Source organism: Thamnophis elegans, chromosome 3, assembly GCF_009769535.1.
Source record: "Thamnophis elegans isolate rThaEle1 chromosome 3, rThaEle1.pri, whole genome shotgun sequence".
Taxonomy (NCBI): Eukaryota; Metazoa; Chordata; class Lepidosauria; order Squamata; family Colubridae; genus Thamnophis; species Thamnophis elegans.
In genome coordinates this window covers 81,450,327-81,468,143 of record NC_045543.1, presented here as the reverse complement: position 1 = coordinate 81,468,143, position 17,817 = coordinate 81,450,327, and the positions used below count along the sequence as shown (strand labels likewise).

Below are 17,817 nucleotides of genomic sequence, written 5' to 3'. Positions count from 1 at the left end.
ATTCAGACATAACATTTCTTTTCTCCCCCTCTGCCCCCAGGACTCATAATGAGACAAAGAAGAAACAACAAAGGCAAAGATGGATTTTTTTTAAAAAAAGAATAAAAACACAATGACTGGTATACTAGTGACACTCTTTGGCAGGATCCCAAAATCATATCTACATGGTTATTACCATCTGCAAGCATATATTTTCTATTGCCATCTAGTTCTTCTTTATCCAGTTACAGAGACACCGTTTTTTTTAATCTCCCTACCGCATCTACACATAATTGACATTCTAGTGGATGCCCTGAAGCATCCTATGAATTTGGAAAATCAATAAAGTCCTGCACGAATCAGAAATCTAGCTCTTCACTGCCAGCTGACAGGCAGGCAGAAAGACAGACACACTCACTCAAGCTCAGCTTAAGGTTGAAAGAGCGGCTAATGGTTCCTGTTGGGAAAACAGCACTTTGCTGATGAATTTCTTCCGTGATGGAACGAAAAGGCATACAACAGGCCCTGTCACTCTTCCCTGTCTAAAAGACGGAGCATCAAAGGTGGGAGAAAGATTCTGAAAGGTAAGGCACATTAAGCAACTTCATAACATGGCAACAGCTCCTTTTACCAACGCTTTTTAATCTGGTTTGATTGACCTACCTGACCAGGGTCTGATTGTGTAGGTCCCATACTGCAATGTTCCCATCGCTACAGCAGGAGAAGCACACCTTGGAATCAGGACTGATTGCTAGAGCATAGCAGGCAGGAGCCGAGGATGTCAACTCTGCTTTTATACGTGGAGTGGGCGCTGCCAGATCCCAAATGGATAACGTGCTGGCTTCCCCACCAACGATCAGGGTGCGGCCATCGGGGAGTAATCTGCAGGAGCGGATGTAGTTATCTCTGTTCTGTAGACACACAAAGCACCACCAAGAGATTACTCGGAAGGAAAAAAAAGCATAATAAAATGAAACAGAAATCTATAAAATTACTGTATTCCCTCTTGGTTTTAATGAGCTCGTGAACTATTTGAATGCAGGGCTAAAAAATAATAATGAAACAATGCTTTGTTTTTCTTTAAGCTACAGCCACGTTCTCAGCAAAAAGTTCTCTTTGTGAAATATGTCCCCACGACTGAATAGTTGCAAAAATCTGAATGCTCCAGCAAGGGTGATCTGATAAAATACCGAGGATCTTTTTCACAGAGTTTTCATTCAGCATACATCTACAGATCATGAAACCTCAAATAACAAAACACCACACCTATGGGGAGGAGAAACATTTGGTCCTAGAGCCCTGAGAAATAGCTTTCTCCTTCCTTCCTTCCTTCCTTCCTCCTTCCTTCCTTCTTTCCTTCCTCCTCCCCCTCCCTCCCTCCCTCCCTCCTTCCCTCCCTTCCTTATTTCTCTTTCTCTCTCTCTGGCTTTTGAACTTAATGCTAAGATCCATCAGGAGTTGAGAAAGTTTCCTTTGCTCTCCCAAAATGTTGAGCTAAATCTTCCCCTAACTTCATCGCAATTCTCTGCTGTGCATTTGTTCATTTTCACTGTGGAGGAAATAACATGCAGGAAGGTGAAGATAACACAAGAATGCTGCAGATCACTGGGGAATTGTGGGGGTGGAGGACGGGTGCAGATTTCTGCACATATGCAAAATGAGAAACAGATCAGAACAGCAGGTCAAAAACCAAAGATAAATTAAATTGTTTAGTGTGAATAATGGGTCCTAGTCTATAATTAGCAGCTACATGAAACCATGGATGAGAGTGCTAATAACAAGGTCCACCTGTACCAGCGGTGTAATCCTATGAAGTTTGCTACCAGTTTGGTGAGTCTGCTACCGAGCGTACACATGCACGCCTGAGGCACGCCCACACAGCACTAAAAAGGAACATTTTGAAGCCTTCCAAGTCTGCAAAGGTAAGTAGAACAGTGGGGTAGGGGGATCTGCTGTGCCATGCAATTTAGATTAGCTATAATTAGCAGGAAATCTGACGTTTCTAGCTAATATAAATCGTGCATCACAGCTGATCATAGCCCAGCTGATTGTCGGAAATACTGGTTCACCTGAAGGTAGCATTTTTTACTACCGGTTCGGGTGAACCAGTCCGAACTGGTAGCATTTCACCTCTGACCTGTATCTTTCATAATCTACTCATAGAGTTCAGCATACTTTCATTTGGTACTGTTTTCAGTAAAAACAACAATATTAAATAGGGGAATAAGGAAATCTATTGTGAGAGTTTTACTTTGCCTCAGTGTACTAACAGAATTCTGCCATTTGGATTTGAATGCTTCTTATTTGAAGATGAGAAATAACAGGGGCAATTGTTTCTTTGTGTTCTAAAAAGTACCAACCTATTGAAATGCAGTGAATCAAGCTTTAAAGTGAAGAATATGGAATTAAAATCTTACTTTAGCTGGTTATGCTTAATGGTGTTTCTATTAAACTCTCCTACTGTCACACTGGTTTCAGCCAATGGCAAACCTGATGAACTTTTAAAAAATATGTCCCAAAGGACGAATTTGGACTGGCAAGAAAGACTTTTAGGAGACAGGCACATGGCATGAGGAATATGGTTGCATTTATAAAAAAGGATCCTTCTACTCTTCAATTTAATTACATTATGTACCTTTAGCTATAACCTCATTCTTAAGCATGATGTTTCTATTAAAAAGTGGACCGGTCCTTTTAGCTTTCATTAAATTCCATAGTTGGTACGAAATGGTTAAAGAATTAAGGAACTAGTAAAGCTTAATAATTCTTGGCCACTTATATCCAATCCCTACAATATACAGCCATTGAATTATGTACACATGTGCCACGTATCCTTCCAAGGCTATTATTCTCATGGGAAACCCCCCCCCCCCCACAATTGAAGATTTCTTGCTATTTTTACTCACCAAACAATCCAGCTGAGAGACAGGACTTTTGTTTCCTGGATGACTGATATCCCAGACCTTGACACATCCTTTTCCACCGGTATACACGTGCCTTGTTGGGTTGCTGATAGTAACTGCACATACCACTTCCCCATGGTTTAGGGTGTTAATCTGCCGAGCATGACGTGGAATTCCTGGCCCAATGAGGGCATCAGGAGGGAAAGGTACAGGTTGCATCTGACCATCAGCACTTACATGAAATGAATATGCTCTAGGTTAAGCAGAGAGAAATCCTGTTTTAATAACTCATCTACTGACCACTGAAAACTTAATAAACATGGTTAACGCTAATGTACAGTTTGTAAAATACATAATGTTATACTGTTATATTTTAGGTTGTTGGGGAGTGGAAAATATATTTTTATTCTGAACGGAACACAAGGCAGGTTGGGGCATTCTATACAGTCCAGGAAATAGTATTTTTTACATCAGAAGTAGGACACTGTATGACTGGCAGTTATGTCACCAGCAAATAATTTATCAACAAGTTCCTGCAAATGTTCTTCCAAGGAGAGAGCATTTCAGTGCTTAAAATTGCTATGCTTAAGGTATCATGTGTTGAAGTCCTTAGATAAAGTTTATTAAAGTTGATCTAGAGCAATGGTTCTCAACCTTCCCAATGCCACGACCCTTTAATACAGTTCCTCAGGTTGTGGTGACCCCCAATCGTAAAATTATTTTCATTGCTACTTCATAACTGTAATTTTGCAATTTTCCTATGGTCTTAGGAGACCCCTGTGAAAAGGTTGTTTGACCCCCAAAGGGATCCCGACCCACAGGTTGAGAACCGCTGATCTAGAGCATACGCAAGGAAATGTATAGTTAATAGATACAATGTCCACATGGAAATCTAGGATAGCGAAGATAATTCACAAATTTCTTCCTTGAAACAAAAACCTGTCTTCTTTTTTGCAGTAAAAGAAAGTAAACTTAATTAAAATATGTCAAAGAAATGGTACTTAGTGCTATATAGAAGTTATGGATGAAAACATTTATCAGTTTCAACCATTGCTCATACTGGCTGGAGATAATATCAATTGCCGTCCAAAACAGCTGGAAGGTTTTACATTGCCTGTTCTTTATTTTCAGATAAATAAATACTATCATATAGTCTACTTAGTGATTGAAAATGTAATCACATTATAGAAAAATATCTGAAAGGACTTAAGCTACAAAGGCAAAAATTTGAGGAGATTAAACCATTCACCCATGGCTGCCAAACTTCTGCTTATAAAGGATCTAAGTGCTAAGTTACCAACTGAACATGGTAATTCTAATAGTTCATGAATGGTATCATTCAGGATAGGTCAACTAAATATATTAACTATATGTAGATCTTTTCTATATGCAATCACCCCACATGCATTATATAACTGGGCAAGTCATTCTCCTTAATCTCCTAAATTGCTGCTTGCCTTCACAGGAAGAGCTCAAACAATTATACTGGATTTGTTGTGTACTTTTCTCTTGCTGAGAAGTAAAGTAGGCGAAAACTCTACACCTTATTTCTAGAATTGTTTCTCTTAATAGCCAAGCTAGTTACAGAAGGTCAGCAGCCTTTTTAGTCAATTTCCTCAAAGATCCATTTGTGCTCTATGATATCATAATTATTTTTCGGTACTTTCAATTAAACAGAACACACCAGTATTCTTTTGTGCAACATTGTTGTTTATGGAATCCAGAGAGTCTGCATTTCATCGCAGGGCTTCTTTTGTGCACAAAGGAAGTATTTTTAAAACAGAGGGGCAGAACACTAAAGACATGCACTCCACCGAGCCTTTTGTAATGTGTCTTTCTGTGCCAAGCAGAGTTACCTTAGTCCAGCATGCCTCATTGCAGAAACATAACCCCTTCCCTATGCCCTTCTTTTATCCACGGCATCTGATACCCTTGGCATATAGTCTCCTACAGGAAAAACTGCCAAATAGGCTTTTAAGATTAAAAGGAGGATTAACCACCCTCTGCCACACATGGAATTCAGTATCGAGAGGAAGCAAAGGGAACAAAAGCTTAATAATATGATTGAGTTAGTGTGTTTAACACTCACGGTTTTCCTCCTGGGATGCCTGTCAGATTCGGAGGAATGCCTGGGACTCGCATATGATGATGTGGATCAAAACCAACCTGGAGTTTTCCCACAAACAGAACAAAGAAAGTTTTAAGCATTAATGGGAAATGCTGGAATGCTGCTTTTTCAGTCTTACATCAAACGTTACTATGGAGAGCCTTCTACAAAGATTAAAAACCATATTGGACTGTGCCAAGGTCCACAATTCAACATCCTGTTTCTAAAACTAGCCACTCATTTGCTTCAAAGAGACTTTCCACCTCATCAAATAATATTCAGAGACACAGTGCCTCTGAAGATAGTGGCAAGGAAATCCTTTAAAGGATCAATTGTCAGGAAAATGGTAAACAGAAGTAGAAAGCGGCCATGGAGAGATTAACTGAAATTCAAATTTCTATCCGTTCGATAGATGTCTGGGAAAATAAAAAAATGGAACAGCATTTATCTGATGCCTGGAAAACCTGATGCACCAGGTGAGCCCCTATGGGAAGTGTCACAAGTGGGAGGAAGGTCCTGTGTCACCAGTCAGCTGAGGAGGTTACAAATGGGGATCTCATGACTCTGGGACGTTGCAACCCTTGTAAAGACGTACCAATTGCCAAGCACACAAATTTTGATCACATCACCATGGAGATGTTGCAATGGTCATAGGTTCGAGGTCCCATCATATTGTGACTATTTTCAATGCCGTTGTAACTTTGAACAGTTGCTAAATCAATGGTTGTAAATTGAGAACCACCTCTATTCAAAACTTTCATAATCTGGACAAAGAATGCAATGTTCAACTTTCCCGCCACCCCCATCCTGCTTAATCAGTCCCTAGATAAGCACAAAATTTGACAAGTGGTAACTCATGAAATCACAATGTACTGCCGGTAGAGAAATAGACAAATACTTCTGAATTGCAGTCATTGAAATTAAGTCAATATAATGTCCAGAGTCCTCCACTGGTATAGATTATCTCTAACAAAAAAAATACTATCAGCCACCATTATCTTAAATAATGCCAAGTAGGTCCCATTTCCCAAGGAACAGTTCAGTTTTCCCACAGCAAATGATTAACAGTGAGGTCTGATTCATACCTTATAAGCCACCATCTTATTCAAAACAAGATCCTCCCAGCATAATCACCTTTTACTATTGTACAATATGCAAGAAACGTACCACTGGGGATCTTCCATAGGCGGCTGCAGCAGCAGCAGCTGCGGCTGCTGCACTCATCTGAGGAGAGATGTTATGCAAACCCGCATATGCGGCCCCAGGACTGGTCAGTTCACCATTCATTCCAGCATGAGGTACTATTCCAAATGGGGCAGGATAAGGGCATGGGACTGCCATGGGTGTTCTTAATCCCGAAGCTACAAAAGTTAAGAAATGGGAGAAAAGGAAAGGCTATTTACAAATCATATTATAAGAAAATTGACAGTTAGAACAATTAATCAGTGGAAGTTGTGAATGCCCCAACAGTGGAAGTCTTTAAGAAGATGCTGGATAGCCATTTGTCTGAAATGGTATAGGGTTTCCTGCCTAGTCAGGGAGTTGGACTAGAAGACCTCCAAGGTCCCTTCCAACTCTGCTATTGTATTGTATTGTATAAAATGCTGGACTGAGAAAAGGGAAATTCAGATGGGTAAGAAAAGGAAAAAAAACCTGAACATCACAAGGATTCTGTACTGGATTATCTCAGTTTTTAGAGAGCTAAAACAGAGTGTCATAATTCCTTTGCAGAGGGACGCGGTGGCTCAGTGGCTAAGACGCTGAACTTGTCAATCAGAAAGGTCGGCAGTTTGCTGGTTTGAATCCCTAGCACCGTATAATGGAGTGAGCTCCCGTTGCTTGTCCCAGCTTCTACCAACCTAGCAATTCGAAAGCATGTAAAAATGCAAGTAGAAAAATAGGGACCACCTTTGATGGGAAGGTAACAGTGTTCCGTGTCCCTTTGGCGTTTAGTCATGCCAGCCATGTGACCACGGAGACTTTTTCGGACAGTACTTGGGAACGACTAGTACATATGTACGACAGGGAACTTTTACCTTTAATTCTTTTGCAAATTTACTCAAAGAGATTCCTCCTAAGTTATGCATGATTGAAGAGGTCCCAAATAAAATTGAAGGAATTGGACCTAGGATTATGGAACTGAAAGAAGCTATTTAAGTTCAGTGGAGGAATTCAAATGAAGAAATCCCTGCCTGAGGGGTACTATTTAGTCTTTACACATGCAGAAGAAGGAAGTTCACCTCCCTAGTCAACTGTTTCCCCTATTGAATTACTTTTTCTGTTAAAAAGTATTACCTTACATTCGACTGATATATGTCTTCTTGTAACCAAAAACTATAATTTCATCATCAATTAGACCTGGTGCTATTTAATTTAATATTCTTTTAGGAATGAAAAGAATGACAACATATTCCTGCTTTGTTTTTTAAAAACAGAAGATACTCATTTGCTCCCTTTCTTATTACTCTATTTTTCGGAGTATTAGACACACTTTTCCCCCTTAAGAGAGGGTGAAAAATTGAATGCGTCTAATACACCAAATGTAGTCCCGCCCACTCGCCGGCCCCCACCCTTCGGTCTCTACGCATCACATTTTAGAGCTGTTCCAGGCTGCAGGGATTGTCACAGATCCCCCTCGCTGTGCTTTGCCTTTTTGGCTTCTGCACCTCGCATTCCGAACGCTTCATTTCAGAGCCATTCAAGGCTGCGGGGATTACCAGAGCACATCACTGCTGATCACCACCTCAGCACATCTCATTTTTGGCCTCCGGATGCCCCATTTTTGGCCTATGTGTGTTGTGTTTTGGGCGGTGATTGGCGACAATGTCCTTTGGCAATCCCCGCAGCCTTGAACAGGTCTGAAACGGAGCATTCAAAGGCGCAGAGGCCAAAAATGCAGCCCAGCACTGCTGCTGCCATGTCGGACCGGTTCTGACTACTGTGCTTCTTATACTCAGGAGCATCTTATACTCTGAAAAATATGGTAAGAGACTTAATTTTCAGGCTTTTGATCCTTTTTGTTACTCTTCTTTAAACTTTGTTTGAACCCTTTTTTAAGCTGAGGTGTCCCAAATCCTTATCATCCTTTGGCCACTGCTGGGTGGGATACATTTTTTTTTTTCATTATCTGTTAGTATTTTAACATTGAGTAGTTGGTACACTGAATCTTTTCTTTTCTTTTTAAAAAATTGACTCCCCTTTTTTAAACATTTCTTTTGTAGTTTTCAACAAAGAAAAACACTAATCTTAACATACATTCTCAGTAGTCCTTCTGACACCTTTGTGCTGTTGAGTACCTGGTATTTTCTTGGGGTATAGATTGTTTTGTTTTATTTTCAGATAGCACACCCTAAAATAATGCAGCTAGACTGATTCCTATTGTTTCCCTTGAATTTTTTATTGAAACACATAGATCCTTTTTAAGGACTTTCACCCATTCTATTAGCTTTCTTCCCTGAAATCATGCATATTGCTAACAGTATTGGAGTTCAAAATGCCATATTCATAAACAAAAGACTCAAAGGTGCTCCCCCTCCCAAAATGAAACTGGACTGTTTTTTATTTGAGGAAGAAGAAGATGTTTTGCTTCTTAACCAAGAAGCTTCATCAGTTGTGTGAGAAGCAAAATGTTTTCTTCTTCCTCAAATAAAAAACAGTGCAGTTGCCTTTTGAAGAAAAAAATATCCACAGACAATTCCTATGTTGAGTGCAAATAGCAAATTGTTTTTTACACTGAGTTATTCAGACACAATCTTTCTCCTATGATGCGGAGTAGAAAGACTAATCCTGTTTTTGAACAATTTTGTAAGAAATATCCCTGTCTAGGTGTATTTCACTCTTCTCCAATCCGATTCCCTCCATATGTTTTGCATTACAAATCATTAATCTCCAATCATAATGGTAATTAGCCAGGCTGATTACAGATTACAGAAGTTGTAGATCAGCCCATTTGGACAATGTCAGACCAGAAAAACTAGATGAGACTTGCCCAACATGAGGTAGCAAATCTAAGGAAGACATAAGATCTGACCCTAGGTCTACATTCAATACTCTACAACTATGTGCGTGCAACAAGCAGCATATACTTGACAGACAAATCTATCCTTTTCCTCTCCAATTACATTTACTAACCTAATGGATCAACTCCTGGTGGCTTTCCAGGAACAGGCCTTAATCCAGGTGTAGAATTGCTTCCGGGTGTTGGAGCATCCGTACGTGGAGTTGGGGTATTTGATTTAGACACAGGGGTGGTGGATTTCTCATTCTGACAGGGAGAGAAGCAGATTTTATGCAAAAAAATCACAGTGAATAAAACTTGCATGAGTTGATTTTATTGAGATCTACATTGGTGTACTTTTAGTAGGCATTAAAACAAGGAACATATGTATGATGTAGCACTTCTTTGGCCATTGTAATGAATATAAAACCACTGCATTATTTGAACCAAAGAGTTTTGATATTTCGTACATTTCCTTGCCACTCGCCATCCAGAACATGCCAAGTTGAATGATTGCCTAAAGAACAGAATAAAGAACAGAACTAACGAATAATATTTCATTTAAGAATAGAACAGAATGAACAATATTTCATTTAACAAGATGCAGGATAATATTATCCAATAGCAGTCCAACCTGCAGTTCTTTGTGCTAACAATAGAGTTCAAGCAAATTGCACGATAGAAGCTGAGACAGTATTGAGAAATAGCAGTGGTTGTTTGAATCTAAATCTGCAAAATATTAATGGCACATTATGCATATGAGAATTCAGCCTTCTTTACTGTTAGCATGTAATATGAAACTAATAATATTCAGACATCAGATTTTTCTAAATACTCAGAATGTGAAAAATTCCCTTTACCTATTTTATAAACTAGAACATGGTATTATAACCATACAACATAACCAAACAAGCAATACCTTTAAAACTCCTGTATTAGATTACTTCAGTTCTTTAGATTGTTGTAATTCCTTTGCATATTTGCTTCGCAGATTATGCATATTTACCTAGAGCCTATCTAAAACTGAATAAAATGAGACATAGAATCACAGAATTGGAAGACCTTTTAAGCTCCATGTAGCAGTTAAATTAAGGCATCGCTGCTGGATGGATATCCAACCTCTGCTTGAAATTGTGCAGCAGGAAGACGTTTAACAATATTCCTAATTATACACTATGTTTATAGTCAACTCTTTTTATTAGAGTTGATTTTTTTCTTTACATTAAATAAGAATCCATCTTTGTATTTTCGAATTTGTAAGAAAAAATAGTCTAATCTTAGAAAAGTTAAGGATTTTAGTGATTGGCCTAAGTCTATCCTATTAATTTCCTGAAATTGCAACTGTGTTGCTTATCTCCTGATTGAGACCCTCAGCTCTTTACTCCTTTTTAGGGGGTGGCAGGGGCAACTACCTGGACAAGTCCTTGCCATTTTCTTGGCAAGGTTTTTGGAAGTAGTTTACTATTGTCTCCTTCCTAGGTCTGAGAAAGAGTGGCTGGCCCACAGTCACTCAAACTGGCTTCGCGCCTAGTGCAGAATTAGATCTTACATTCTTTCAATTTCTAACTTGGTATCTTAACCTCTACACCAAACCAGTTTTCTTTATTATTAACTCATTATTCAAAAAATATATTGGGTAAAGTTTGAAAATGCTGGATTACCGAAATTCATGCAACAAGCATTATTTGAAGTATATGCCAGAAGATGACAACAGCAAGACATTTCTGCATAATTACAGAAAAACAGGGAGGTATCCATCGTGTTATTTAGAGTTAAATATGACTTGGAGATGTTCCTTTAATAATTAAGAGTGTTACAACTTCAAAAAAAAGTTGAATGCTACCTGAAATTTGTGTTGGTGTGTGTGACAATTTTATAACACCAAAATTACATGTGGCCCTCCAAAGACCTTTAAAAAGTGTCACTAAATTGCACGCCTCAGTCTTATATATTCATGTGAAAATCTCAGGTGAAGAGACTAGTTGTGTGGTAATTGTGGGAGATCGAGATCCTAGAAAAACAACTAGTCTCTCTCATGCAAGTTCATATACACCCACAGAATATCAATCAAAGGAAGTCGGTACTGTTCTCAGTTTGCAAGCAGCCTTTCTCTGAATTGTGACTTGTGCAAGAAAAGAAAGGCTATTGTAAATGACATATTATTTCTTAGGCAGAATATGACTGTAGCTAGATATAGCCAAGTAACATAAATAAAGCCAAGAACCAAATCACAACCAAGCAGGAAGCTAAAATTACTGTAAATTGTCATAGCAAAATAAAATAAAATAAGGTTCAAAGAACCCCTATGTGCTCTTATTTATTCACAGAATAGCAAGCTTCCTGACAGGAAAAAAAAATACAATAAAAGATAGATACATTATTTTCAGAGCTGCTAGCTGAATAAATGCTTTCTATCACTCCAAAAGATCCTGAGGTGCAAAATATATTTTTTGGGTAGAAATATATTGAACTTAGTGTTATATTATGATGTACTACTGCGACACATCTCATTATCTTCCACCTCAAGTTAGATACCCAACGGTGCACACACAGTTATGAAGATGAATTTGGATTGTACAGTCGCTTACAAGGCTAAGTTCTTTGGATTTGGAAGAAGGAGTGCTGCTTGAAGATGCTATTGAGGCTGGGCTAATTGGTGCATCTTTCTTGAGTAGGCGAGCCTTGTCCAAGCCGTTCTCCCTTGGAGAATGTGCTGGACTTCCTCGTGGAGATGACGGATCCTAAAAAAAGAAGCGTAATGATTATCAAGGTCTCCTACTTGTTCCAGTGAATAACATATGGCCCATTTGTGACTGCATCCCATAGGGAAGTTTGTGAATGGTGTACTATATTCTCCTGCCTGCATAAATCATTATTCACAAAGAAATCATACTTCCATCTCAAGATATGGATTAATACAATGATACCATTTTACTACAGCAAAGCAAAACTATTTTTATGTTTTATTTGTTATACTGATTTACCACCCATCTCAGCACATGTTGAGTCTGGATAGCTTACAAGTTAAAAGCAGTAAACAAATATATGTAGAAATAAAAGTTTAACAGATGGTAAGAAGATGGGGTGGGAGGGAACAAGGTGTGCAGGGGGTGAAGTAGCTATTAGTGTATCAGCCACCTGCAGTGTAGCACTCCTCCATTTTCCAAGCATCCTCAATGTTACCTGAGGAATGTATACAATAAATTATGCCTCCCAAAGCAAAATTCCACATACCTCATTGGATACATCAACCACCAAGTTATCATCACTTTTTTCACCATCACTATCCTGCATTGAAGAAGAAAACATTTAAGCACCCAAAAACAGTTGCTTGTCAAAGCTACATTTTTCATTCAATAGCAAAAGCTTTAGAAATGCAATGCAAAATGGGTAACAACATCAGTTGGCCTTTTAATTCATATAGCTGCTCTTGGGCTGTAATACAACAAGCCACAGTTATATTTTTAAATATGCGATCATTGCTTCTGGAGTAATACAGACTAGAGGATGAATCAAAATTTGGATGAGTTTACAAAAAACGATCTTGGGAACACCAATCTCATCAGATGGCTCGTCAGGAATTTTAAGCGGGCAATGAGTATCTCTCCCTTTCTAATTTAGCATGTTATGTTTCTGGAAGTTGCAACTGGATGTTGCAAATGCAGCATCTGACCAGATAAATGAGTAAAGAAAAGGAATCAGTCAGTGCTTATATTGTAACAAAAAAATTACTTGCTTGGCAGATGTAAACGTGTTGGTATTGGCTAAACACTTTAAAATTTGATTATCTGAGAGATCACCTCTCCCACCGCAAACTTCTCTGAATGCTGGTATCTGCAGAAAGACCGTTCTGGGTAGAAAAAAGCTTGTCTATCTGGTGTGTGGGAGAGGACTTCCTACTGCATTACTCCTATGGCGAACCTATAGTGAATCTATGGCAACCTATGGCACACAGTAGGCTCTTTTGGGTTCCGCCGTGCACATGCGTGCTGGTCAGCTGGTCTTCGCTACTTCTCATTCAATTAATAGGCCCCTTTCATTTCCTTACACCAGCAATAATGTGGAGGGCATTTTAGGGCATTATGTGCACAAGAAGATGTGCCTGAATATAATTTAGACTTCAGTATTAATCAACTTTCTAACTGACCAATGCTACAAGCTCTGAAATAACAGGCCTTAGGGTGGCGGCCAACTGCTCTTCTGGGTTCGGGAGCACACATGCACGCCGGAACCCAAAAGAGAGCAGCTGGCGGTGCGCATCACTGCATAGAACAGTTTACTTGAGAAATGCATTTGGCAGTTTAAAAAATATATAAAAATTAACCCCAACATTTAGAAGATCAGTAAATACACATTTATTTTAGTCTGTTAATTATGGGTTACTTTTAATATCAGTTTTTTTTAATTTAAATTAATTGCTCACTTAAACAGAATATAAATGTAAGGTGTATAAAAGGAATGCAACAGCTTTAGGAAAAGTTTGCATATTTGTCAATGAGAGTCCTGCGAGATGGTGCCATTTCCATTTTTCAAGGCATGAGGAGGAAAGCCAAGCTTGTTAAATTTTCTTTTTTCTGACCTAAGTTCAGCTGAGAAGGGTTTTTGGAGACAAACGAAGATTCATTTGAGACTGTACAGAAGAGCCTAAAACTCTTTGGGGCGAAATTGGTGCATCCTTATCGGCAATATAAAATGACAAACAATAGGGAGAAATATACTGTGCATGGTTTCACTCACGTAACGAGTTGCTATCTCTTTTTCTTCTGTCTTCTGTTTTTTACTTTCAGAAGAGTAATCTGTTGAGTTTCTGTGCTTCTCAGAGGCTCTAAAACTTGCTGATGGAGATACAGATGAGCTCTAAAATGAAAGGCAAGAGAAGGAAAGATGACGGATGGCACAGTTTCCCAGTTTTGCTTATATCATATCCCAATGAGAGGACAAAAGCTATGCCAGCATAGACAGAGCCATCTACGCCTTTCTAAAACAAGCAGATATAAATGATCTCTCCATGAGCTGCTCCTGGATCAACACAGCAGCAACCAAAAGTCTATCGCTTCAGAATCAGGTTGCAGTTACAAACAGAGCAGACTGACTTTTATTGAAAGGAATAGGCCGGCATGCTTACGTTACTTGAAAATAGACCTGCACAAAACATGGCAAAGTGGAACCATTTCTTGTGAAGAGATCTCTGAAAGGAAACATTTCCATGTTACCTTTGCAATAAGCTAGCAAGACCGGTTTCCCCGGAGGATGCAATTCCTAATACCGTGTTTTCCCGAAATAAGACCAGATCTTATATTTTCTGTTCCAAAAGATGCATTAGGGCTTATTTTCTGGTTAGGTCTTATTTTGGGGAAAATACGGTACTAATTGTGACCGTCTGGCTGGTTATCTTAACTGGGACTTATTTTGGCGGTAGGGCTTATATTATGAGCATCCTAAAATCATGGTAGGACTTATTTTCCGGTTGGGTCTTATTTTCAGGGAGGCACAGTACTTTTCTGATGTTAATGGGGAAAAAAACCTATGCTAGTTACTTTTCAAGTAGCCACTTTTCACTTTGTTACATGAAAGATAAAGCTGGGGAACCTCTACCCCAACAGATCCATGTGCTGGTGCAGGTTTTTTTCTGTTTGTGTTTCGGTTTCAATACAAAATCTGAGAAAAAAACAATATTTTTTCTGATATGTGAATGTTGCACAATACATACACACAATCCCCCCGCCAAAACCCCACACTGTAATGCTTATAGGCCCACAAACACACACAAGCACACACACAAACTATCCAGCAAACTATATCATAATAATACCATACTAGCATTAGTAAATTTTCTGTAGGATACAGGGCAAGTATGAAGGAGATAAAGAAAGAATTGGAACTTTTTTTTAAAAAAGGACCAGTTCTACTATCATTTCGACTCCTGAAAAACAAATAATCAGAGAGTAACTGAGTTGCAAAATGCCATTTCAGATCCTTCACTTGATGGAATGGAATCAAAATTAAAGCATTCCTGAGAGGTGACTATCTACCTTTTCCATGACCTTCTAGTGAGCAGTGCGCCTCTCCTCTCTAAACAAATTGGTTTCATGGTGAAACTGTTCCTTCTTCTAACTTAATTGCATTATTCTGCACTCTGCACTTCATAAAATAGAGAACAGTACGTGATAGACATCCTCCAATGTAGAAATGCAACACAATCTGTTAACTCAGCCAAAATTAACTTTAAATTATTAGTGAACCTTTCTGAATAATTAAAAGTAAGGACATAACTAACATTGATTGGTGGAAGAAAATGATGCAGTCAATTTTTTGCAACTTTTTGTGTTCCAAGTCCTTGATTATATTTCCTTCATGTAACAATATATGCCTGTTCAAACTTTGCAGCAAAGGTATCAAAAATGAAATACTAACAATGTATTGTTTTGTACAAAGAAACATGAGATGCATACAGAAAGTGTGGATCTGAATACATTGATATCCTATGATTCATGTTTTAGCATTAGTTGACAGTGATTTCCAAGTGGTCTGGTCCTTTGCTGCACCAGTAATGTATGTAAATAAAAACATAGATTGGACCATAAAAATTACATCAGAAACAAATAATTTTGGCATACCTCTTAATAACTATGATTTATGTATATTCCATTTTACCTTCCTAGATAATAGCTTTATTTCTCACATCCTTGTTATCTCTTAATATTATATTGATAGAGTTTGATTAAAGAAGGGATCAATAGAAAGATGTTTTAAGCTTTTATCTATAAGAAGAAACATTTAGAAGCTGGGCCAGTTCCCTCTATCCCAGTGCTATTAAAATCTGTAGCTTTTTTACACATCTTTATGCAAATTGTCTTATGCATGTCTTAAAAATACCCTTGCTCCATTTATATTCATTGTACAAATGGAGAGAAGACAGATTATAATTTGAATTCAATTCACTATGACTCATCTCTCTCTTCCCTTTGTAATTGGCTGCAATAAAGGAGAAAACTAATTACGGAATGACAATTAGAATGATGGTTTAAGAGCCAAGAGTAAACTACCACTCTGATTTCAACCCAAGTATTTATTTTCATAAGTCTAAAATAATATAGATATATTTTTCTCAATCTAGTTAGCTTCACTACTACAAAGAGTGTTGTGATCTCTGATTGTGGTGCTTAATAAAATTATAATTTAGAACACCCTACTAGTGTGATAAAGTAGCTAATTATGATTAGCTGTTTAAAGGATGAGCTGCACACTGTGCCGATCTATGCTGCTCAGTAGCTTAACAATTTGGAACATGTGTAGACAAATATGTATTTGCAAGAAGTGCTCTTGTTATGGTACCTGAAGCCTGACCTTGATATTAGAGTATAATAAGCAGAGAGAGGCAGTTCTGAGAAAAAGAAAATCATTTTAAAATGAGCATATTAGCTTTCTGATGAGTTCAGAAAGCCAGGCTGGGAGTGTCTAAAAGAAGATTGCATGTATTTGAATTTTGACAGTAGTAGTATGACAATTATACCATTACCTTTTTCTTTTCTTTTTGCTTTCTAAGAAATGGCACAAAAATAGGTGCGACTGTAGGAGAAGAGTGGTAGGGCTGGGGGCGGGGGGTGGAGCAAAGGTGGAGTAAAACATAATCAGTTTAGAGCAGGGGTCTCCAAACTGGAAACTTTAAGACTTGTGAACTAACTCCTAGAATTCCTCAGCCAGTCAGCCAGCCCAGAGATCCTCGTCCAGCCCCCTTGAATTCCCTTGTTTATCTAGCACCAGTTTAGTGCTGATGGTTAGTTGAGCAAATACATTTATGCTGCAATTTGCACAAATTGTTTTGATTCTTTGTGCCTGACAGCCACTTGATTTCTCATGCAATGGGCATGAAGTTATATCAAGAAACCTGAATGACATCAATTACTGACAGGAAGGATAGCCACACTAGGTCTAGATTCATTAATTCTACTTGTCAGGCCACAATTTAGTACCATAGTGAAAGTAATGTTGTTATTCTATCAAATAGGATATATATATATATATATATATTATATATATATATATATATATGTGTGTGTGTGTGTGTGTGTGTGTGTGTGTGTGTGTGTGGTTTTTCTGTTAAGATACAGCCTCTTGTGCCTTAAAATGACTTCTACTGTATAGCACAGTGGAGTTGCCATGGTAACGGCTTCACAGTACTCCACAAGGTCCCTTTGGTAAGGGGGAAAATCCAACATTAGAAATTACACTTCTGGCAGCACAGGAAAAACATTTTTAACTAATTTAATTGTCACCAAAATCAGGGTTCAGGGAGAAGTTGCTCTTGCCATCACCTCTCCAGGAATTGCAGAATCACACTAATCACAATTGCCGCATCTCCATGGTCACATGATTAAAATTTGGATGCTTAGCAAATGGCACATATTTATGATGGCTAAGTGTTCCGGGATCATGTGATCCCCTTTTGTGACCTTCTGACAAGCAAGTCAATGGGGAAACCAAATTCACTTAACAACCATGTTACTAATTTAAGAACTGCAATGATTCACTTAATAACTGTTGCAAGAAAGGTCATAAAATGGGCCAAATTCACTTAACAAATGTCTCGCTTATCAATAGAAATTTTGGGCTCAATTGTGATTATGGGTCAAGGTGCTGGATTACAGGTCCCAAAGTCAGATGGAGTTCAACATGTTGCTGAAGAGGAATTAAGGATGTTTTGATGAAGCTTATGACAGGGTCAAATTAACCTCTTTGCAACTTCTAGTTGCTGATGTGTATTTGAGAAATAAAAATCTGAAGTTGTTAAAAACAGAAACAGAGTGGGAACACTGAAAGGTAAGAAGCCT

General features: G+C 38.3%; 1 protein-coding gene across 1 annotated transcript in view; it reads right to left on the bottom strand.

Moving 5' to 3' along the window:
* The window catches only part of TLE4 (TLE family member 4, transcriptional corepressor), a 166,720-nt gene that overhangs the window by 7,251 nt on the left and 141,652 nt on the right, over positions 1 to 17,817 (bottom strand). Inside the window, 8 exon segments of the mRNA XM_032213115.1 lie at positions 643 to 890; positions 2,886 to 3,135; positions 4,972 to 5,048; positions 6,157 to 6,350; positions 9,121 to 9,253; positions 11,575 to 11,727; positions 12,221 to 12,274; positions 13,724 to 13,843. Coding sequence (XP_032069006.1) covers positions 643 to 890; positions 2,886 to 3,135; positions 4,972 to 5,048; positions 6,157 to 6,350; positions 9,121 to 9,253; positions 11,575 to 11,727; positions 12,221 to 12,274; positions 13,724 to 13,843 — 1,229 coding nt within the window.